At 39.9% G+C, this 24,222-nt stretch overlaps 1 protein-coding gene and 1 long non-coding RNA gene across 2 annotated transcripts in view; one reads left to right on the forward strand and one right to left on the reverse strand.

Annotated features, from left to right (window-relative positions):
* Positions 1-24,222, forward strand: part of PPIP5K2 (diphosphoinositol pentakisphosphate kinase 2) — an 83,998-nt gene that overhangs the window by 41,584 nt on the left and 18,192 nt on the right. Inside the window, exons 10-25 of the mRNA XM_090038349.1 lie at positions 1,485-1,606; positions 4,145-4,246; positions 4,786-4,872; positions 5,867-5,942; positions 6,041-6,150; positions 7,075-7,160; positions 7,850-7,975; positions 8,067-8,188; positions 8,973-9,155; positions 10,199-10,340; positions 12,036-12,259; positions 17,900-18,027; positions 18,264-18,378; positions 19,479-19,586; positions 19,680-19,796; positions 20,646-20,819. Coding sequence (XP_089894475.1) covers positions 1,485-1,606; positions 4,145-4,246; positions 4,786-4,872; positions 5,867-5,942; positions 6,041-6,150; positions 7,075-7,160; positions 7,850-7,975; positions 8,067-8,188; positions 8,973-9,155; positions 10,199-10,340; positions 12,036-12,259; positions 17,900-18,027; positions 18,264-18,378; positions 19,479-19,586; positions 19,680-19,796; positions 20,646-20,819 — 2,022 coding nt within the window. The remainder of the gene's footprint in view (positions 1-1,484; positions 1,607-4,144; positions 4,247-4,785; positions 4,873-5,866; positions 5,943-6,040; positions 6,151-7,074; positions 7,161-7,849; positions 7,976-8,066; positions 8,189-8,972; positions 9,156-10,198; positions 10,341-12,035; positions 12,260-17,899; positions 18,028-18,263; positions 18,379-19,478; positions 19,587-19,679; positions 19,797-20,645; positions 20,820-24,222) is intronic.
* The window catches only part of LOC149868288 (uncharacterized), a 43,407-nt gene continuing 40,011 nt past the window's right edge, over positions 20,827-24,222 (reverse strand). The window contains exon 5 of the long non-coding RNA XR_016441214.1: positions 20,827-24,058. This is a non-coding gene — a long non-coding RNA (uncharacterized LOC149868288). The remainder of the gene's footprint in view (positions 24,059-24,222) is intronic.

The following is a 24,222-nucleotide window of genomic DNA, read 5'->3' on the forward strand; positions in this document are numbered from 1 at the left end:
TGACCTGCTGGGCATGTGTGTGCTCGCACACAGGCACTCGGTTCCCCACCCCAACCTTGGAACGACTCCACGTGGCTCCCAGATCTACTAGTGGATCAAGATTCACTGGTTGGTGTCCACTGCTGTATCTACTCTAAGACAGCCCCCCAATAATTAGATTCTACATATGGAAAATTTATACATTTGTTATAATTTTCCAGGTATGGAAGCTAAGTGTAGGAAGGTTGTCTTGAATTCTACTCCCTCTTCTCTCCTCCCCCACCCCCACCAGCTACAGCAGGGAAAGCAGTGGCAGGGGGGTGTCAGATGGCCCCCTTGCCTCTCCCACTTCTTCCCTTTGCAGCCTTGCCCCTGCTGCCACCTGCCCATCCCCATCTCCTCACAGCCTCTGACTCTCTCTCCCCCCCCATCAGACACTGCTCCAGCTGCTCTGACCCCGTCCTGGAGCACAGCAGTGGAAGCTTGGGAAGGTAGTGCAGTAGTGTTGGTGCTGCTGATTGGCTGGGCACAAGAACCTGCCATGTGCTCCATGCCCATGCCCGGGAGCCCAGTCTGAGCCAGAGGCAAGCAGTCCCTGACAGTAAGGGGAAGGGAAGGGAAGGTCATGGGCAGGAGGCTGCTATAGGTCTGACTCTAGCTCCAACCTCAGCTCTGGGCCAGAGTCAGAGCTGTAGCAGCTGCCTGCCCTCCCCGCTGCTTTGCATGCACATATAAGACAAGGGGCTTTTTTCCCAGTTTCTCAAAGGGGAAGGGGGAGGACTCATGTTCAGGTAAATACAGTATCTAAGTAGCCTCAACGTACATTGGTTAATTTTCCACTTAGACTAAACTCCTTCTCGTCTTTCTAAAAGGACTCTAAATGTATAATCTGGTGTAACAAAGTTGTTCTAGTTTGGACTCTTAAAACAGATCTACTTTTGGTTCTACATTTGTATAGCGCCTGGTCTGGTGGGGTTCTGATCCATATTTATCATTACTAAATTCTAGATGATGGGCATGCTACTTTAACGGTCATTTTCAAGGTATTATTTTGGAATCTCACACATAATAGTTTTTTTTAAATATATTATATTTGGAAAATATATATATATTTATTTATAACTTCTAGCTATTCAGAAAGGCAGAGAGAGTTCTTTCCTTGCCTTTCAGCACTAACAGATAAAGTAATTCTTCCAGTTAAATCTGGGTTGCAACTAAAGGCAGCATTTGGCTTGAAGAATTCCTTTAGCTAGGAATATGTAAGGAAATAGGAACCCATCCTTGCACATCAAGCTAATAAGAAAGCATTGTATGTATAAATCAAGCTAATTTAATAAGGAGTCACTGGAAGACGGACAGTAGGCACAAAGACTATTGTTTGTTTCATGTTTTCAGATCAGAGCAATACTAAAACAACGTTTTAAGACATGCAAATCAGAGCCTGGACATATGCCCATTAACTGGAATGGAAATAATCTGTACTTTTAACTGTTTATTCTTAACAGCAAACAGTTTGTGGCTTTGATTTGTTGCGTGCTAATGGACAATCCTATGTCTGTGACGTGAATGGCTTCAGTTTTGTAAAGAACTCCATGAAATATTATGATGATTGTGCTAAGATACTTGGGTAAGAGTTAATTATTTTGGACATTATGTTAAATTATAGTTACATTTCCCTGCTTCCTTTTTCTCCCCAAGTCTCCTTGAAATAAATGCACTGACTCTGGTACAAGCATTGTATGAATAAATACATTGAAATAAATGGAATAACTATATTAAAAGGGGCGTTTTGTTCTTATGACTAGACCTGTTTTTTTGGGGTTTTTTATGTAGACAAGCCTGACTGAGCACATATGTGCCTATTTTCTGTAATGTGTCTGCATATTAAATGTGTGTGTGCTCATGACAGACAAGGCATCTGGCGTTTACATACATCGGGTATCTGTCTGTAAATTTCAGCAATTGAGAGAAATATTGTTTGATTTGTGAAGGCAAGGTTGTTCTTCAAATATCTTCTCCTGCGTGGGATAATGCAATAAAACATTTTGTTTGTTGGCAATATCACTATCCAGTTGTTACCAATATGCTTCCATGCATAACTTCTTTGAGGAAAAAATGAAATTGCATGGTACATTGCTCTAACGTTTGATGTATGTGCTTATAAAGCTGTTTGATAAAAATGTCCTAGTTATTTATTTTATATTCTTGTTTTTATTTTTGTGTTGAAGCAGCTTTCAGAAAATATCTAGATATGTTTTTGACTTTTGAATTCTCAGATGCCTCCAAAGGGCTGAGAATCTAGCCCAGGATTGGAACTGAATCCTCCTGACTATTCTCCTTTTATCTGCTATCCTGGTAGCAGAGAAGGATAATAAGAAATTATACAGAGAAAGAAATCTGACTATGTCAGTGAAGCATCTTTCTTAAACTAGATTGATCTTCTGTTGGCTAGTTAAGCTGGCTTTACAGCCAGATTACATGGTTGGTACAGTGCAAAAAGCTCACTGCTGAGTGATCTGGCACCAGTCCTGAAGTGAGAGAAATAGTTCCTGGTTCAACTGAAATCCTAGATAGCATCGACTTTAGGATCATTTGCTGTAAATCACTTATTCCTTAAAGTTGGTGGAAAAAATTTCTGAAGATCCATGTATACTTTTCCTTAGTTTTGCAGATGAGTTAAACTAGGTATGAGCTACACTGTTAAGAGCTTTCAGTTTAAAATTTTTCCATAATCTAAAAAATTGTAATAGCTAAATTATATAATTGGCAAACAATTTTGAGAGCCCCGCAGTGAGGAGGGGAAGTGCTGGGGTTGGCTATGGAGTGTGTGGTCCCCAGCCACTTAAATGCTGAACAATCCTGCTCTAGCCTTTTAACAGTCTAATAACTTACTTTTGAGCCTGAATCCCCTATTGTTGTGCATGTTATGAATACCATTGCATTTTCATTAGCCAGCCTTGTGAAGGTTTAACCATGAAGATCTACACACAAATTGAGGGGTTGATCCTTGTGTTGTAATCTTTGCACCATCTGCTTGATGCCTTCTCGAAGCTGGGTGACCAACTTCAACATTTCTAATGCGCTGTCCAGTGATACCCTAAGTTTCTCTCTACCTTTTTCTGTTTTATAGGAAGAGCATTTAACTACATTGTCTCTTTTTTGTTCTTGCCATTTTTCCTTGTTATTAAACAAATTTAACACGTTTTATAATCATTCAGAAATGTTGTGAACCAGTTTAGAATTTCCTTTTCTATGATGCACAGTGGGCGCATCTACATATACAGTTAATGAACCTGAATTTTCTGAGCAGAAAATTCAGGCTCATTAATGTGCTGCCGGGCGCATGGCTACATGTGTGCCCCCATTGGGAGCAAATTGCATCTGACAGGAGCAGCCCAGTCCAGGGCTGCTCCTGCCCCTCTCTGCCCCTGTGCAGCAACCAGAGGGAGCTCTAAGGGCTGGCAGAGGGCACGGGGCAGGGTGGGGGCAGTCCTGACTTCTGCCAGGCAGGGAGAACTGTATTGGCTGTAAAGGCAGCCATCTTCCTGGCCATGGGGTTTGTCCCAATCGCCACTCTTTCTTTTTTCTTTTTTTCTCTCAGGCCAGCCAGCCAAACTTGCAACAAAACCTGTTACAAAAAGAATTCGGCACAGGAACTAACAGCCACCCATAAACACTAAACATAATGTCATGGGGAACCAATCAGAGGGCAGTCTCTGCAGCCTTCTAGACTGCATTCACCCCTGGGGTGAAAAGGGCATGTAGGTGTACTACTTACAAAAATATTTACAGGAAATATTTGCATCAATATATGCTCCCCTCCAAATGTTTCCCACCAGAACTGCCAAGACTAGAATTTAGCCTACTTAGACTCTTTCATCATATCTGCATACCAAGAATACATGTTTCATCAGGTCATTGTCTAATTCAGATAGTGCAAAATTGTCTTTGTAGACTGTATGTTCAAGTATCCAAGTCTTTGATAGCATTAGTGATTAAACATTTGAAAAATGAATAAAATACCTATAGAAACCCATCAGTACTCAGTGTTTGTCTGATCAGCAGTCAATTGGAAATGATTTATTTTTTAAGGAGCTAATAATATGTGCTGCTTGAGCCTGAAGTATTGCAATACTGCAATTTAGTTTTCTTGTTTGTCCTTTAGAAATATCATAATGAGAGAACTTGCTCCCCAGTTTCAAATCCCATGGTCAATACCTTTAGAAGCAGAAGATATCCCTATTGTGCCAACTACCTCTGGAACAATGTAAGAGAAAACTAACTCTGCCTGAATTGTGTAAAAAGCTTTTATAACTTTTGTGTGATTTTTTTTCTCTCTTCACAAGGTATGTCCAGTTGACTCTGAAAACTTATTTTGAGTGATGAAACCAAGAAATGAATTACAGTTGGTAATCCAGCTATTGAAGTTTCTGACCCATAGTAAAGCTGAGTATAGAACAGCAGGTTTTTAAAGTGTAGTCTCTTCTACACATGGCTTCTTTCATTGCTAAATATTATCTAGTACCTGCTTAACACACTTCAAACAAACATACTTGTTGACTAAATAAATCTCAAAATCAACGTTTTTTGGCAAAACTGCTTGCTGTAGATACTCTGTAGTTAGCAGAGTCCTAAAACTTACTTATAGTTTACTGCCTCACTTGACATCATTTTCAGGTAACTTTTCTGTTCTTACAGTCATTTCAATAACATGTGATATATAATTTTAACTGAACTGCACATTTTAATAATACTAGAAACCCTGCAGCTGCACGGAACTGTGAAATGTAACTTGTTTCTTTTCAGGATGGAACTTAGATGTGTTATAGCTGTAATACGTCACGGGGACCGAACACCAAAACAAAAAATGAAAATGGAAGTTAAACATCAGAAGTAAGTCTCATTTTGGTAAAGGAAATTTGGTAGTTAGGGTACAGGTGCATGTTCAGTTGAACTAATTTAGTGGTGATTGTGCATGTGCTAGGTTCAAGCTTTTGTTTAAACTTGCCTCTGCTCTCTGATATGTCCCTTCCTCTGCCTACATAGTTAAATCTTTCTTTCAAGGCCTCCTTCAACTTGTGTTTCCTGCTAATGTAACCACCTTCACTCCTGCCTTGATAGATGCATTTTTTTATCTTGTTCAAAATGTTGAGGCAAAGATAATATGCCTTTTTCACTACTTTGATCATGTCTCCTCTTTGCCTCTCTGTTACCACTCTTTCTTTGGTTTTCCCTATATCACTTTCACAAACTGTTAGTCTTTGCATTCAGAGCTCTTCATGAGAGATGTTCCCATCCTCTGCCAATTTTTGTCCTTTTTGTCTCTAGGTTACTTACTTTGTTGACCCCATTAATGCTTACTCTCCATCTTTTTCTAATGTGTTTGTACAGTGTGACCCTGATCCATCAGTAGGTATCACTGCAATTATAATTATTGTTTTAGGACTGGATTGTGCCATCACATCATAAAGAGCATATATGCCTTAATTCTTTAGAGTGCTATGATCAATATTGTATAGTTAGTAGCCTTTGGCTTTCTCTTCAGTGTTCTTTTGTTTCTTGTTTGTCTGAAAATTGAGACTAGATACGGTCATTTCTGAGGATTCTTCATATCCTTTTGTTTAGTTTCCAGTCTTAGCTAAATAGCAGGAAAACTTTAAGCCATTGGCTAATGGCATGAGACTAAAGTGAGCAGAGACAGACCTGTGACACTAACATCTGAACAAACTTTCTCCATAGTTCAGATGCTTTCTGATTTAGGGATTTAGTTCCAGCCTCCCTTCCTTTTTTTTTGTTTAAATGTGAGAATCTGTTTATTGACATAAAGTGTATTAATATCTAGCATTATAGTTGATGTGTTTTAAATTAGTTATGCTTTCTCCTAAAGGTTTTTTGATCTCTTTGAAAAATGTGATGGATATAAGTCTGGAAAATTAAAACTGAAAAAACCAAAACAGTTGCAGGCAAGTTTGTTGTTGTTGTTGTTTAAGTTCTTCAACAGTCCGATAAATATAAGAATTTGTTCATATACTTTTTTGTTTTATTTTGCTTTCTCTGTTAGGAAGTGCTTGATATAGCAAGACAGCTTCTAATAGAACTTGGACAAAACAATGACTCTGAAATTGAAGAAAGCAAGGCAAAACTAGAACAGCTGAAAACTGTGTTGGAGATGTAAGTGCATCTGTTGGCCTCACATCAGTACTGAAATGATTGTTTTGATCTCTTTCATTATCAAAATGTGAATAATCTTTAGATTATAATGTCAAGCAAGCCAAGGGCTTAATCCTTGTTTTTTAATGTATTGAGTAAAAGGATAATCTTGTGATTTAAGAAATTGGATGGTACTGAGGAGAGCTGGGTTAATTCCTCTCTCTGTCCTAGTTTTGTGGATGATTTGGAGTACTTAATCTGTGCTATCTTTCATTTCTCTTCTTATAAGGAGAAGACTTTCTTTGTTCTAAAGATTTATTAGTCATGTCCAGCTGGAGAGTAAGCTTTTTGAAGCAAAGACTGTCTCGTCTTATGTAGTGATTAGAATACCATTGTGCTAGATACAGGTGGAACCTAGAGAAGCTTCTGTAATACAGTAAATAGAATTGATGTTGTGTTCTGTTTATATATAGCAAATTGTATAGAGTATAATAAATAAAAGATCTTGTTCTTGGTAATTCTCATCTAATGTGAAAATTCATCATAACCTGAGAACGTCTTAATATCTCATGTCTTTAACTTATGGTAGTTTCTCATTGCCACTTACTGCTGAAACTGATATTTAAAAAAAACAAAAACACCAAAGGGTGGATAGAATAAATTAAGCATCAACAAGAAGTATAGGGGTCTTCCTGTTCTAGGTCCAAACCCCACAATTAATTTCTTGGGCAGTGCAGTAAGAAGGTGTAATGTATAATTACTGTTACATGTTGATGGCCATTTTAAACTTTTTATTGAATCTTGTCTAGGAGAACAGGTTAAACACAACAGACAGGACAGATTCTTGGATTTAGTGTATGTCAAAGTGATGGAGGAGTGTGGTAAAATGGAGTACGCACTTGACAGTCTTCGTGCATCTTAGCATGCTTTTTTCTTCCACTTTAGGTACGGACATTTTTCTGGCATAAATCGCAAAGTCCAGTTAACGTATCTCCCTCATGGTTGCCCAAAAACTTCTAGTGAAGAAGAAGGTACAATATCATTGACACATAATCACTTACACATAGTATGTAGTATGCTTATATATTAACTCGAGAGTACATGGTGGTAAGCAAAACGGAATGAATACTGTATGTAAATTAACATTTGTGTTGTGGGCAAATAAGCACCATATTGCCTTACATCAGTGTTTTTGTAGTGATACCATGAGTAGCGATCTCAGGTTGCTGAGTTGCTATAATTATAGCTGTAATTTACATTTTAACGTGGTTTCGTGAGTAGCAGAAAATATATAGGGAAGAAATTTTATAAACTATGCATCAGAAATATCTTTTCGAAAACTTTACATTTTTCCATGTACTACCACCACCTGTTTTTTTCATGAGTTTCTAAAACCCTTAAAATTTTGTTTATGGGTATTTATAAGTAGTTAATGCACAAAACATCAACTTGCTGATTCTTAATATATTTAAAATTTGAGATTTCTTACCTATTTGTTTTCTCTGTAAGAAGAGTTTTGTTTGCTTTCTTAAAGTATCCGAGTTATGCTTTGTTTCAGTGTTTGGTTGAATTATGCTTGGGTTTTTTTTCAAAGCAATATAACTCTAGAGATAGAATAGCTCTTAAATGAGATGCACAGGACTGAATACTTCATTTGCCCTTAAATAGATGTTTGGATTTGTTGGCCTGTTGCTTCTAACTTCTTTCTGCATTTGATTAGATAGCAAAAGAAATGAGCCTTCCCTACTGCTAGTTCTAAAATGGGGAGGAGAATTGACCCCTGCAGGCAGGGTTCAAGCCGAGGAGCTTGGAAGAGCTTTCAGGTGCATGTACCCCGGTGGACAAGGTAATTTGCCTGCACTGTATGTCATAAATTAGACTTTTTCAAAAATGAACAAGTATAGAATGAGAGTCTAAGAAGAATGTTTTTTTGGTAGGGGATTATGCTGGATTTCCTGGATGTGGTTTACTTAGATTACATAGTACGTATCGACATGATCTCAAAATATATGCTTCTGATGAGGGACGAGTTCAGATGACTGCAGCAGCTTTTGCAAAGGTACTGTGGGAAACTTTTCAACATGAAGCTATTGGTAAAACCCTTGTTTATGTTCATTAGGAGATTGGGGATAATATATGGCTTCAGTACAACCCACTAAATAAAAGATTAAGTGTGTTTAGGGTGAACTTATGACTCCTGGAAAGAGCAAGTTCTCATCCCTTATGTTAGAAGCTATCCAATCATCAGAATAGGAATGGTGTGGATGTCAGTAGTGCATACTTCTGTTTTGCAGTCACTGAAAAGCATTTCACCCTTCTCAGTAAGTCACCGCTCAGTAAGACATAAGTAGACTGGACATAAGGAAAAACTTGTTTACTGTCTGAGTCTCCAGAGTCTGGAATGGACTCCCTCCAGAAGTGGTACAAGCACCTACTCTGGACATGTTCAGAAAGTGTTTGGATGGTTATCTTGCTTGAGTCATCTGACCCCAGCTGACTTCCTGCCCTTTGGGCAGGGGGCTGGACCCAATGATCTCGCCAAGTCCCTTCCAGTCCTAATGTCTATGAAATAATTTCACAATCCTTAAGACATCTTTATACTAAACACGTTTGTTTCTCCCCCTATGCTTCTAATCTCTACCAGGAAGCCTAATGTGGAAAAGGGAACAAAATAGAGAGTTACGTACAAGCTTCATGGAATGTATAAGGTTTGAGGGTAGTATTTCAGATATTGGCAAGTTATTTGAACAGTCTCTAGTTTACACTAACATTATTTGGTCAACATTTCAGGGCATCCTTTTTGATCATTGTTTACTGTCTGGTGACTGTCATGTTTTCTCCAGGGACTACTAGCTTTAGAGGGAGAACTGACTCCTATTCTTGTCCAAATGGTAAAAAGTGCTAATATGAATGGTCTATTGGACAGTGACAGTGATTCTTTAAGTAGCTGCCAACATCGTGTTAAGGCAAGGCTCCATGAAATACTCCAGCGAGACAGAGAATTTACTCCTGAAGACTATGAAAAGGTTAGAATATATTACATGAATAACATTCTGTTAAAATAAGTCAGCAGACTTATATTCTAATACTTGGATGAAGACAATAGGTATTCATCTCAGGGTGGGGTTGAGGATTGGGAGGGGTGGACTCCCTTGTACACTTCTGTAACAAATTTTAATAAGGAGGTTGTAACAAACCTGGAATACTTATAAATTTGAGCTAATCAGTATACATGCTTTATTGTCCTGGAAAAAATTTCAGCCTATTCCTTAAATGAAGAAGTAATGTTCATCTGTTTTAGTATGTTTATTTGCTTTAGTATGTACATGCATACAATGTGTATGTATGTTTCTTTAATGACTTTAACCATATGCACTCTGTGGTATTCCACATACCTATCAAACATGTGACAGTAATGTGTTTGTTATAGAATCAGTCTGGTTCTGGGAATGTGAAGATATCCAAAATACCCTCTGCCCTCTAATCAACAAACACAAATCACTCTCCATACCAGCCCTAAAACAGTGTAATAGAATGTAGATTACATAGGCTTGCTACAAAATAAAACAAGTTGATTGTCCCCCAGCCTATTGTCCTGTTTTGACAGAGGCAAAAGTAGATGCTTTTAGAATATGGGTGCTCAACCCTTGGTCTGTGGGTCAGATCTGGCCCATGGAGCTACATCATTCAGCTGGCTGGACACCTCAAAGGTCTGGAAATTTTGTGGCAGGGGAGTGGTGGCAGTGTTAATTGCCTCTCCCCTACTGCCAAATATCCAGTCCTGCAGATCAGATAGTGTGGCTGGATCAGGGTGTGAGGGCAGCTTGATCAGGCCTGCAGGCTGAATCCATACCACTCATCCAGCCTGCAGGGCAAGAAGGCTGGACACCACTACATCAGTGGGAGAGTATAAGAACAGGCCATGCCTGAAGTGATCCATCCCTTGTCATTGTCTTCTCTGACATCAACTGTCATTGATTTAGTGATGTCAGAGGATACGTCCCTGATTAATAGTCTCCTAATGGACAAAAATGATAATAAAATACAATGTTGTTATGTCAAATTGCAGCTTAATCCATCTGGAAGCATCTCTCTGATAAAGTCAATGCAAGTGATAAAAAATCCTGTGAAGACATGTGACAAGGTATATTCCTTGATCCAAAGCTTGACCTCTCAAATCAGGCAGCGAATGGAAGATCCCAAGTCTGCAGGTAACAAAAATATTTTTAGATTTTACTTTATCCATTTTAAACTACTAGCTTTGCACAGGCATGAGACATGCAACCTTTCTTTGTTAGGCTTGCTCTTCATATTTCATAGATTTTTAGGGTCAGAAGGGACCTTAGTAAGTCATTGAGTCCAACCTCATGCCCTGGGCAGGAAAGAGCACTGTGGTCAGATGACCCCCATCTAGGTGCTTGTCTAGTCTCCTCTTAAAGAGCTCCAGGATAGGGGAGAGTACCACCTCCCTTGGAAGCCTATTCTAGACTTTGGCAGCCCTCACCATAAAGAATTTTTTTCTTAATGTCTAATCTAAATCTGCTCATATCTAATAATTTGGGAGTTCATATAAATTGACCATGAGTGTATAGTTGTAGAATAGAGATTTTACTCGTTAAAATTAGCAACAAGTTTAACAAAAAAACAACCTGTGGTGACATTACAGTTAACAGTTATGTCTGGTGTTTTTGCTAGAAACTAAAGCAGTTGACTACTCAAATATTTTTAAGAATAATGCAAGGACTGGAATGCCTGTAGATCTCAGATCAGAGAAGGGCAGGAAAAATAGACTGCTATAAATCTGAGTGAAGGCTGACTTCTGAATATTAGTATCTTCGCTGAAGATTTTTGTTAGTTCAAAAGCAGTGAAAGATCTCACTGGGCATGTCTACACATGCATTTATGCTGGCTTAAATTTACTGCACAGTAAGTGGAGTAAGTATCTATACGTGCAGGTGCTAAAGCATATTAACGTTGTGTGTGGACTGACTTTAGTCCCAAGTCAGTCCACACACGCATAGTGTTACTGTACAATAAAGTGTCTACATATGTGTTACTATGCAGTAACTAATCAGGCATAAATTTTGATATCTTCATGATGCAGGTATCAAATTTCCACTCAAGTCAGCATAAATTGCCATATTTACTGTGCAGTAGGGGCATGCATGTGTAGATGTGCATCTGTACTGCACAGTAATTTTGGTTACTGCACAGTAAATGCACATGTGTAGACCTGCCCATTGTGTACAAATTGTCCTCTATACATTGTAAACCATTAAAACAGCATTTAATGGCTACAGTTCTGTAGGACTTGAATTGATAGTTAATATTGATGTTTTCCTGCGTCTGTTTTCTTCCAAATTCTTGCCGTGCCCCAGGGAGTATACGTTCTTTTTCTTGGCAGTGTCCTGGCTCCCTCTATCTCTAGCTTCTGGTCTTGGATTGTTACAGGAGTGAGAGAGAAATGGGGCATGACTCCTTGTCTTCAGGAAAAAAATGCATCTAATTTTAAACTAAGTCCCTGAGCAATTCTTGATTTGTCACGGTCTGCAATTTAGTGAATTCTCCTGTTCTAACCACTGTAAGTCTGCCTGACAAGCTGATGATACTCTTGAGGGCATGTCTTGATTCTGCTGGTATAGCTGTGCAGGTAGCAGCAGAACTACCTATATACATACTTATTCCCTTTTTTAGATTCTTTCAGATTAATGTTTGAGTATACCTTTTGTAATAGTATTCCCAGGCTTTCAATTATTTTATCCTAATTGACTGTCACCTGGAGTAAACTAATATTTCTTTTATCTTTGAGGTTAATTTTGAAGTTGTAATCACAGTAATACTTTAATCACTTAGCTTTTAACTGATTTAAACTTTAAGCACTAAAATACAAATATTCATCTGTCTAGATATTCAGCTCTACCATAGTGAAACACTAGAACTAATGCTGCGTAGGTGGTCCAAGTTGGAAAAGGACTTTAAAACAAAGAATGGAAGATATGATATCAGCAAAATCCCTGATATTTATGACTGTATAAAATATGATGTCCAGCATAATGGTTCCTTAAAGTTAGAAAACACAATGGAATTATACAGGCTTTCAAAGGCATTAGCTGACATTGTGATTCCTCAGGTAAGTATTGTACAATATTTATTATTATTGCCTTTAATCCACATCTCTGAAAAATACTTTCTGTTTCCGGTGTTCAAAAAGTCATGAATAGCTAGAAATCTTCAGTCGACCTTTCATTTACTGGTGAAATTGAACATTGCTAGTAAAGAATAGATTAGCTGGCCTCAATATAAATTGATAATTCTAGTTTATCTAATCTGTCACATTCCAAAAAATTTAGAGTGTATTTCTAGGTCTTAGTTCCCAGCTGCCCCTTCTCATTTGTCTTTCAAAGGTTTACTTAGGTTCATTATAATAGTAATCAAAGCTTATCTATATCTGAAGTTACATTTTTGTCAACCTTTTGCTTTCAAAATGTGTTCTTGGGTTGTTTGCCACAGATATCATAATCTTGCTGAACTGAGTCTAAAGTTGACTTTTAAACCAAATGGGACTTACTGCTGCTAAAAAATTAGAATTCTTGAGCAAAAGAATACGCTCGGGTCAAGGTTTCAGAGTTGAGCCCAGAGGGACCATTTGATCAAGTCCAACGTCCTGCATATCTGAAGTTCTCTAATGAGGCCAGTAACTTAGACTACTATAGCTTTCCACGTATGGCATGCACCTCTTCCCCATTTCCTTCCCCCCTTCAAAATCAGACACCCAAAATTAGGGTGCATATATTAAGCAGGGAAGATCTTTTCCTTGGTTGAAAAGAAGTATGCCTGAAGACCATGTGCATCCTATACAGCTACCAAGATGGCTAGTGCTTATCTGGCTTACCAAGTTGAAGTTCTGTGCTAACCCTCTCATAGCCATAGATATTGGCTGAACACTGTCTCTTGGAACAATGCTTAATTTACAGAAACTTATATAAAGAACTACTTCCAGTGAAGAACTAACAGTCTTGTTACTGCCCTTGCGAGGGTCTGCGACCTAACTTTGTGTGACATTATGTTCTCAGGAAGACTTACCTTGAGTGTCCAGGAATGATGGCATCCCAGAAAATAGTCTGGGTGATGCAGCAGGAATTTCCTGGTGTGGTAGGAAGTTCCTCCTGCCTCACTTAGACTGTCTTCTGGGATGTCACACTTCCTGGACACTGTTCCCATGAAAATTCACTCTGTTGCCCAGTCAGCCAGGACTCTGAAGAAATCTTTTTCTTCTTTTTTTTAATATACATTCTGCCTTCTGAAAATGAGGTGTGCATCTTATTTGGGCGGTGTTTGTATGTGAAAAAATACGGTATTCTAAAACATTGTAGTCCATCAGAAACTAAACTACCACAGACAGAAAATAGGAAGCCAAGGTGCCACCAGTGTCTGTAGTGGTAGGTACGGATTGGGCGCATAGGCGAGTAGGTAAGATTGGGTGCATACACTTATACTAAGCCGATTTTAAAATAAAGCTACTTAACTAAGTTGACTTAAATTAAGTCTCATCAGAGCATACACACATACAGCTCCATGACACGGGTAGCAGCCTTCTTGTGAACTAAGTCAACTAATGTGGCTCAAGATAATACACCTTGAAGGCAACCAGCTGTTAGTCACACCAGCCCCACACTGGGCTCCAGAATCCTTCTGTCAGGACCCTGCTTCGATCCCTCCGCTCAGGCAGCCGCCTACGCCATTATTTGGGCTGCCAAGCTCCCTGTAGCTATCTCCCTTCTTGGGTGTGGTCCCTCCGGGACCTTTAGCCACACAGACCTCGGCCTCACCTCCCAGGCTAGGTGGGACCCCAGGCCCTCAGCTCTGGGCATGCCTCGCAGTGGGCCTGTGGCCCTTTTGACCTTCCTGGTCCTGGCCCCAGCATTGACCAGTCAAGGGGCTACTCTACCTCCGGCCTCTCTCACTAGCTCCACTCTCTCTCTTGGGTCCACCTTCCTGGATGTGGGAGCTGGGGTACCTCATACCACAACTAGTGCTCCAGGGTCTCACAGGGACTCTCACTCCCCACCTCGAGCAGCAGGTCATGGTGCTACTTCAGATCTTATTTTTGACCCACACTTGGCCTCCCAGCAGTGGAGGACTTACCGGGGTCAGGACTCGCCCCTCTCTCTTGGGCTGAGCCCCCTCTACTCTGCCTCTAGCCCAAACTTCAGCCTCAGGCATCTGAAGACCTACCTGGGCCTACTCCCCTCACTTGGGGCTCCACACCACCCCTTCACCTGGGGCTCCACACCATCCCCTCGCTTGGGGCTACTCATCTCTGCCCCCTTCACTCGGGGCTCCACACCGCCCCCTTCACTCAGGGCCATGGGCTTCCCCCCCAGTGGGCTCAGGTGGTCATAATCATGCCTGACCCCAACTACCTTTCCTCTGGGTCTTGCACCCTACAGGCCTCAGGTGGCCTCAGCCATGGCTAGCCCCCACTCTCCCTCCTCGGGGTCTTGCACCCAAGAGGGCTCAGGTGGCCATAGCCATGCTTGGCCCTGACTACCTCTGGTGTTACCAGACCCACCCGGTTCTAGGGGTTAAGGGACCCCGACCTGCCTTTCACCTAGGTGATAACTGGCTTGGCATTTCCTGAGGGCTCCTGCAGCACTGAGAGCCCCACCAGGCCACCCACCCCCATCAGGGTGCAGTTTATATAAGCAGCCGGAGATCTAAAATGACTGCCTTAATCAAGCACCTGCTGGCTGCTTAGCTTTGGTCGTAAAGTGGCAGGCACCAACAGTGTCCTGCCACATACCTTCTCCCTTTAAAGTATCTAGGGGGTTTCCCCTGATGCTGCTCCAAAGCAGGCTCCCACTGGAGCCTGTGGGAGCCCCCAAATAGCGAGCACCCTCAAGGGTGCTCAGCCATACCACCTTCCCCTTTGAATGAACTCTGGTTCAGCCTAGGGAGTTCCCTAGGCTGACTTCTCTGCTGGGCTCTGCCCCAGCCTTTTACAGCCTCTGCCACATGGCGAGCACCCCAAAGGTGCTTCACCGCAGTCACATTTAAGCCGACTCTGCTCCGTGTAAGTACACTCTGAAAGTTAAATTAGTTTTCAAAAATTAAGCCAGCTTAACTGTCAGAAAGTTAGTATATATGTACCCATTATGCCCAAATAATCTTAGTAGGTGATTCACATTCTCATACTGCAGAAAACATTTAGTTACCTCTCAATTTTACCAAAAAAAAGTTGTTTTTTTTTTCTTTCCCCAAGCCCAAATTGGCAATTAGTTTGAGTTTTGGCACGTGACCAAAACGTACCAGCCAAGCACCTGAAAAAGAAGACTATAGGAATGAAAGCATATTAGTTTCATCTTTATATCATGACTCTACCTTGGGCGGGGCGGGTTATTTCTCTTTTTTAATAGACAATGCCAGACAGTGGCCTTGTCAAGATTAGGCATGGTGGCAGAATACTAAAGCCTTACCCTAAACTTCGGCTGAAGCTCACCCGCAGTTGATTATGATGAAAATAGGATGCTTAGTTGTTCAGATTGATAATGATCCTAGCCATATTTCTTCTTTGTGTGCTGTTGACTAATTGATTAAAAAAAAAAAAAGGGCCTTAACTACATAACCCTTTTATTTGACTCATCAGAAACTGGAAAAAATTGCCTTTGTATTTTGGCTTGGGGTGTCTTGGGGGTTTGTTTGTTTGTTTTAATCTTGGTTAACTTTACTTGAAATACCCTGTAAGGACCTTTTAAAGCTATTGACTGGTTGGGGTTGACCATGGGACTAACACACACACTGAGAAACTGAAAGGTTGAGAAAATACAAATTAACACACATTATTTATATTTTTTTCTTTAGTATATTGTGAGTTTTACAGAGAATGAACTGCACTGAAATATTGGGGTGTCGGGTACCATTAGAAGAATGAAGCTGGTTTTGTGAGCTAGTGTGTGCTGTACAGCACTACAGAAATATATAATGCCAGGTGTTCAGAGGGTCACCTGTGACTGCTGGTTGTACAAAAACGTGGATATTCACCTAACTCATTTAAAGACATTTATTCTCCCAGGTTGGAAATGCAAACTATCCATTTTAAAAATATATTTTTTGTGTGTTAATGCTACTATTTAAACTCCTGGTATGGTAACCTCAGATTCTTGTTTGCTGTATTTGACGTTGATAAGATGTTAAATACAGAAATCTACTTTTCATGAGAGAGTCCTCTGTTTTCTAAAAGAGTTAAAATTTGAAGCACTATACAATTTAGTATGGTGCGTGGAGTGGTATGAAGGTGAATAAGGAGTATTTCATTGATTATAATGACTGAAAAAATTATAAGCAAGACAGATTGCTGTTGCTTTTCAGTATGCTTTAACCCCAAGGAAATTCATTTAAAATTAAGTTACAATTCAGACTAATGTAGTGAAGCTTTGCATTGAGTAGCTTTGAATTGTCTTTGGTGGTGATTCACAAATAGAAATGAGACGAGTCTGTTTACATGGTAGTATGCTCAGTACCCAAGGTGGTAAGAATGCAAGGGATATCCTGCCATGGTAGTCTTTTAACTATGCTCGTCTTTCAGATCACTTGATGTCCAGACTCAGTCAGGCTGAGAATAATATAGCAATATGCTGTAGGCTGGTGATGTTACTCATTACAGAACACCTGGAGGGAGGGGTTCCTTTATTCTTTTTTTTCCAGATAGATTTGACCACCAAATGTCTTTCAGAAGTCGGAAAGGAAGATGTGTCTTTTTTAACAGTTGGTAGTGAGGTGAAGAAATTAAAAACTCTGCTTCTCAGGCCACAAAAGTAAACCCTTTCAGAACATTCTTGGTATAAGCAAGAGGGCAGTGCGAAGCTTTGGTTGCTGATTCGATTTGGCAGCCAAATCTCTGATTCAAATCAGGAGACCAATTAAAAGGTCTGAATTGATTCAAAGCCTCCAAATCAATTTGGAGAAGATTTGGAAATTGGGTAGTTCCTGCTTGCCACTGAAGAAAGGGGGACCTGGGCTCCATGCTGGTAATTTGCGGGGGGGGGCTGGAGAAGAGGGTAGGGGACCATGGGGGGACCCATCCCCTGCCTGCTCCCCCAGCCCCCCTGAGCACCCCCTGACCACCACCTGCTCTCCCAGCCCTGTCAGTGGCTGTCCCGACTAGCCTCAGCATCCTGGCACTTTAAAAATAAAATAAAATAAAATAAAGCCCTGTTGCACTCACTGGCTGCTGCAGCAGCTGTTGGGACCTCTGGGGGCTCATGGCAGAGCTCCCCGCCACAAGGTAGGGTAGTGGGGAGCAGCAGGGATCACCACCCCCCCCGCCTAGCAAGAACCAATGAGTGCAGAGCTTTGTTTGTTTTCAAGTGCCATGATGCTGGGGCGGGATGGGGCCTGTTCGATTCAGCCAATTCAGTGGTGGCCGAATCACCGAATCAGATTCCGCCAGCTCGATTTGGAACAGTGATTCGAATCACCGAATCGAATCACTGTCCCCTGAATCGGCCAAATCTGAATCCAAAGCAAATACTAGCCGCTTCGCGCAGGCCTAATAAGAAAGCTTGTTGACAGAAGACAAATGCTTAGGGAAACCTCTTCAGACATTCCTAACACAGTATTGTTGTTCACAATCGTACATTTAGACCACGGTTTGTAACCACAACAATGTAGCAGGTGGCTAGCTATTTTCACTTGCAAGGTTTCAGCTGAAGGTTGACTTCTCTGTATGTTGTACAGTTTGGTTTCAAGAAATTAATTTCTTCCTGTCTAGGAATACGGTATTTCCAACGCTGAAAAATTAGAGATTGCCAAAGGATACTGTACTCCTCTAGTTAGGAAAATTCGTTCAGACCTTCAGAGAACTCAAGATGACGATACAGTAAACAAACTCCACCCTCTGTAAGTTTTTAATGTTTTTTACATACGTATGTAAAGTTTTGTTATTTCTGTTGACTAAAATTAAATGTTTATAACTTGCATATTTGAAATGCTTTTAGACGCATGCTATCTAAATAGTAAAACTAATTACTTAACTGTGTCTAATTAAAAAAAAAATCTGCTATGTTGTCTAATGTAGGTTCATCTAAATGCCTTATGATTCACTGACCAAGATTTTCCTGTATTTCTCATTTTAGGTACTCTAGAGGTGTTATGTCTCCAGAACGTCACGTTCGCACTCGATTATATTTCACCAGCGAGAGTCATGTCCACTCTCTACTATCAATCCTTCGATATGGTGCCTTATGTGATGCAAGTTGAACACTTTTATCTTGGAGCAAATGCTGTGATAAAAGGAACCTAAGGAAATTGTGCCCAGAACCAATTAAAAATAAATAGGCATTAGGTGCCCAACTCCTCTAGGCTTCTATGACAATTTCAACTTAATTTCTGTTCCAGTATATTAGAAAACATTCACATTTGTATTATGCACTGAAGTCATCTGGGAACTCTTTGGTTTAGTAGAAAAATACAAGGGAAAATATTTTAAGGTTACTTTTAGTGCAACTTCTAATGCATGGTAATTTCCAGGCAGAGACTTGCATTTGAACTCTTCAGTTCCTCCTACTTAGGTAAAACTTTAAGATCGCCTAATTATAGTTTAGATACCAACATGAATGATTTGCCTCAGTTTCCAGTAGGACAGCAGTGGTGATTTATGGGAGCCAAAGCAAGAATGGTTAATGGGAATGAGGCTATATGAAGGAAAATTATCACAGCTGAGGCAACAGTAAACCTTATCACTTAATGAATTCAAGTTGAGGGAACTAGTTATTCTTCATCCCAGAATTTTGTAAGAACTGGCACATAAAATTTGTAGGCTAGATAGCAGCGATATTTTTAATGATCCAAATGCAGCATTACCCACTTTAGGTTTTAATGCTCCTTCATCCAGGGCTAATGTTGGAGTAAGCTTGCTGCCTTTGAACATTCTCAGCTCATTCACCTGCAACAATTAAAAGCTAGCTGCTGCCCTCTCAAAACATTCCCTTTTGGAAAGGGCGTCAAGTATTTCTGTGCCTTTGCTTTAATAGGCTGCAAAGCTTTAGAACAAATTTTGAAGGGGAGGTTATTAGGGAGGTAAGTGGAAATGTGGTTAAAAAAAATGCAAACAAACAAAACAGGCCCCCAACTTAGATTTTGTCAGACTAATTGATTCCGTAGATGAGTGGTGCTCAAACTTTGGAACCTGTGGGAGAGGTGAATGGCATGAAACTAGGCTGCTGGCCAGATTGTGCCCCGCACAGCCTTAGCTGGCCCCTGTATGCTGTAATTGGGTCCTAAGGCCCTGTGCTAGTATCTTTTAATTTTTTTTAAAATACATGTTATCAAATGTTTCATTTACTTTTAAGGAATCAAAAGATGATCAGTGGAAGCGAGCTATGGATTATCTCAATGTTGTCAATGAACTTAATTACATGACTCAGATTGTTATCATGCTGTACGAGGATCCAAACAAGGTAATTAAGCAAACTGAAAAAAAAAACCCATCTGCAGAGATGGTTAATTCAGGCTATATATTAAAGAGTAAATGTACTGTTCACTTTCTCTAGGAACCGTCTTCAGAGGAACGTTTTCATGTTGAGCTGCACTTCAGTCCAGGAGCTAAAGGCTGTGAAGAGGATAAAAACTTACCAGCTGGTTATGGATATAGACCTGCCTCGAGAGAGGTAATATTTCACTTAAAATTATATTAAAATAATAAATATATTTAAGTTCATGGACTTGCTGATTTCTAAAAAAAACTAAGAAAATGCACCTTCACTTGCAAATTAAACTTTAAAAATCCTTTTGTGTGCTCAGGGCTATTAAATAATCTGTAAACTAAATTGCAAACATGTCATAATTCTGATCCTTCAATTGCAAACAGATACTGTATTTGATAACCTTATATCAGCTCATCCTAAAAGTATGTTTTTTACAGCATATATGATCTCAGCTTTTTATGATTTTTTTATGGCTTTAAGAATCTTCAACTGCATAGGGGAAAATGGCATCAGCAGGTAATCACGCTTTTTCTGATGTTTTGACAACTGCACAAAATGACACACACAATAATTTGAGTAAAACAGTGATATTTTCAGTTGTACCTGGATGCCTGTATAATTAAGTAATTAAGCATAAGAAAGTTTAAGACTCTGGGCTTAGTCCTACCCCATTTAATTTGGCAGGAGTTTTACCATTGATTTCAATTAGGGGCCAAAACTTTACATTTGCATCCAGCAAGGAACCTGCACAAAGACAGTATGATGTAAAAAATAAGGGTGCAGGTATAGGTATCATTGTGCACATTGTGCTAAGTTGCAAGTAGTTAAAGTAGTAGATGCTTTTTGTAGGTGTGTAAAAGACTGTTAAGTACTACTTTTATAGTTTAAAAGCTTTAAGCTACATGCATACAACTAACATCTTATGTGTATAAAATAACTTAAGCTTTTTGTCTTACTCATTTTACTTAATCGATTTTTGTGTCCAAATGTCACAGTGTGATGCTAACACGAACAAGTAATCTTTCCTTGTAGAATGAAGGCCCCAAGAAAAACTCGCATAGAAATGATAGTGATGAAGAGGTGCATGCTTCCAGGAGGGATGAAATGGATCGTTCAGTAGTTATGTTCAAACCCATGGTTTCAGACCCAATTCACATACACAGAAAGTCGCCCCTTCCAAGATCCAGGAAGATTGGTTCTGTTGAAGTAAGTGTTTGTATCCTAGATCATGTTTCTTCCTATGGAAGTTAACTCCTCATTAACTCATAGCCAAAACGAAAGACATTTATTCTTTTTTAATAACACAAAAATAGGATGGTGTTCCTCTCAAAGGGCTGTTTTTTTAACTTTGTGAGAGATCCTCCATGGCAATGGTTGTCTGAAAAGAATTTCAAAACCTGTCTGAGACTCTCTTGCTGTATATTACTTTTTTTCCTTTAGCATTTCAAATCTTACTGATTAACCCTCATTATTTGAAAATGAAGATACATTTTCACTCTAAATTATGCCTCCTTCAAGCTGACTAACATACATTTGCTTGCATATGCATCCTTACCAGACATTGTTGTTTGAAATTTAAAACAAATATTGAGATTTTTAGTTCTTGATGAGTACTGGGCAGTGCAAGAGGTGACAGCTGCTAAAGCTCCTGGTAGACAAGGTTCTTCAGACTCTAACTGCACAGCTGCTTGCACAGAGGGGCACCTATGGTTGGGGATCAGCAAGCTCCTTGCTCCCTGACTATACTTCCCTGTTGCCCTCTTCCCCTTCCTGCCCCCCACAAACATGGAAGCTAGGAACTCCTTATTCTCCAGGTGCCATTCTGCAGGTGACTGGGAATGTAAGAAGGGGGGGGTGCAGCTGGGGCTCCCAGCTGCATGCCTGCTTTTTAAAAGTCTGGAGTGCCATGAGCCCAGTATCAGCAGCCCTTCCTTGATGTCAAGCTTATAGTGTCCTGGACCTTTAAAAAGAAAGATTGCAGCTCTGCGTCCCAGCTGAACATCTGTCTGCTTTTTTTTTTTTTTAACATTCCTGAATGCCAAAAACCCAACATCAGGGAGAGGCTCCCCAATATCAGACTCATGGTCCCCCCACAATGGTGCAGCTGGAAATGGTGGACCTCCTCCCATCCCCTGGTGCACATGCCAGGTGCCTCTTTAAACAGTGTGCTGTTTTAAAGAGGTGTCTAACCTGTGCAGTGAGAAATGGGGAAGGATCCCCCTCCCCCAGCTGCACTTGTGTGTTTAAAGAGCTACCTGGTGCTAGCAGCCAGGGGTGAGAGCTTTTCCATCCCACACTGCTTATGTCAGGTACCTCTCTAAAGTAGTATGTGCAGCTCTCTCTAAAGTAGCATGTGGGAGGTGAGAAATTTTTCCATCCCCAGCCGTATGCCTGGCATCTTCCAGATATATACCCGAGTTCAGGCCCATGAGCTGCCCCAGCCTACTCCTGCCAATTGGGCAGGGGCTGGCTTTATTCTGGACTCCACAGCTGCCCCATGCTAACCCTCAACACTTAGGTGAGCGTTGGGATTTAGCACCAGACAGCCCTGGTCCCAGCTCAGACCCAGGCTTTCCCATGTCCGAGCCTCAGAGTATTGGACTTATGCCAGGGGTCTAAGAATAATATTTTCAGCGGCATTTGTTTTCATATAAAGCAAGTGACTCCCAGCGGCACAGCAGTTGAAGGTAAGAGAACAAATGGGCAGCATGCTTTGAGGGGAGGTGGGGCTGTGTGTTTCTCAGTCTTTAGATAAATACTGCAAGACCCTTATTGTCTTCAGTTACCTAGGCCAGTGGTTCTTAACCTTTTTTTTGTACTAGAACCTATTTGTAAACATGGATGGCTAGTCCTGGCCCAGTGCCCCTCACTTCTGATCCCCTGCCCCCAGCCCTCCCTTAGTATGTGGGGCAGGAGGTGGGTGTGTGGGGAAGGGGGGCCCCAAGCAGCTCCTGGCAGGCTGGAACACTTCCAGCCTGCAGGGGAAGAGCCACGGTTTCCCACATTTTTCTTTTTTAAAGGAGAATCCATTTTTAAAGTTTGTTAATCCATTTTTAAAGTTTATTTGCAACTCTTTCATATATTCTTGTGACCCACTTTTGGGTCGCAACCCATGGATTGAGAAACACTGACCTAGGCCATGACATCTATATCTAATTACTAAAACATCACTATGAGGTGGGTAAACCAACAGTACACTGCTGATACTACTTACATGGTTGAACAGTAAAGCTTTATCGGTGCTTGTTGAACATTGTGATAAATGACACAAGCCCTTATTACTCTCTCATTCTCATTTTTTTAAAAACAATAAACTTCTAAGGCTATGCAATGTGCCTTTTTATATCTGTCTCTGAAATGGGTTGCTTATGTAGCTTGAATATGTAATTACAAGTAACTCAGTGACTGAATACATGGGAATAATATGTGTGGTTTTGTTTTCTAATGGTACATAAGATAAATAAGGGGTAGACAGTAGTTTTGAATATTTAGAGAATTCACATTTCCTTTTTTCAAAGTGTACCTTTAATGTTCAAAATTGCTTGAATCTCAACAATTCTAAAAATTGTTTTCATTCTGATGGTGCAAGCTCTTTTCCGGGAAAGGAGTTCACACTCAGTTTTGTAATATTTAATTAACTTAACCATTTTCATTTTTTGGTAAATTTTCAGAAGTTGGTTTCAAAAAGTATTTTTATATGAATTACTAAATTTTGAGTTTCCACAGGTAACAGAGTTAATTAGAACTTGTTCCAGCATCCAGATTTTAAGAAAACACTGATTTTTTTACATCCTATAGAAAAAAGGTTAATGTAAATAACTATCACTTATGACATTTTAGATCTTTCCACTTTTATGCATCTGTTTGTGCACAGATTTATACAGCACACTGAAATCTGCAAACCAGTCTTTGGAAGATTTAAGAATGGTGTTTTTTAAGGCTAAACAACTATAATATGATGTCATCTTAAACTACACTGCCTTGGACTTCACTTTCTGCTATGGTTCATTCATTTAAGGGGACACTGCTAGATTGTTTAGGCTTAGCCTCTCTCTCTCTATATCTATATCTATATAACTTCCAGTAAACATTGGATCTTTAATGAAGCTTTTTAATCTGAATGATATTTCCCTAACAGTATTCAACACGTACTTTAGCTGTGTTTACAAGCACATGATGACCAGAAATTTAAGCTGACTAGTGTCAGCTTCCTTTGCTCTGAAAGTAAAATGAGAAAAACAAAATTTAAATGGCAAAAATCAAATATTCACTAGTATTACTTTGTGGTGATATCAACACAAGTAGAGAAATTTAGCATTTTTAGCCTGACATTGTCCCTTAAAATTTCTTACCTTTTCAACATCTGAAGTTCCTAAGTGTTTTAATGTTGAGACCTCTTTGCTGCAACCACTACCGTGATTGACTCTCCAGTGTAATTCCAAAATCTTTTGAAATTTCAAAATTAACATAGTACATGTTAATTGCAAGGGAAAATATCTATTAAATAACAAATAGGAAAGTTTAATATACTTAGATAAACTATTAAACAGTATATCTAGAACAACAAATTTTTTCCATTTCCAATACATTTTAAAGCTAGAAGAAAAGA

The sequence above is a fragment of the Crocodylus siamensis genome, chromosome 3 (assembly GCF_052110815.1).
Source record: "Crocodylus siamensis isolate JL-2025a chromosome 3, ASM5211081v1, whole genome shotgun sequence".
NCBI lineage: Eukaryota > Metazoa > Chordata > Crocodylia > Crocodylidae > Crocodylus > Crocodylus siamensis.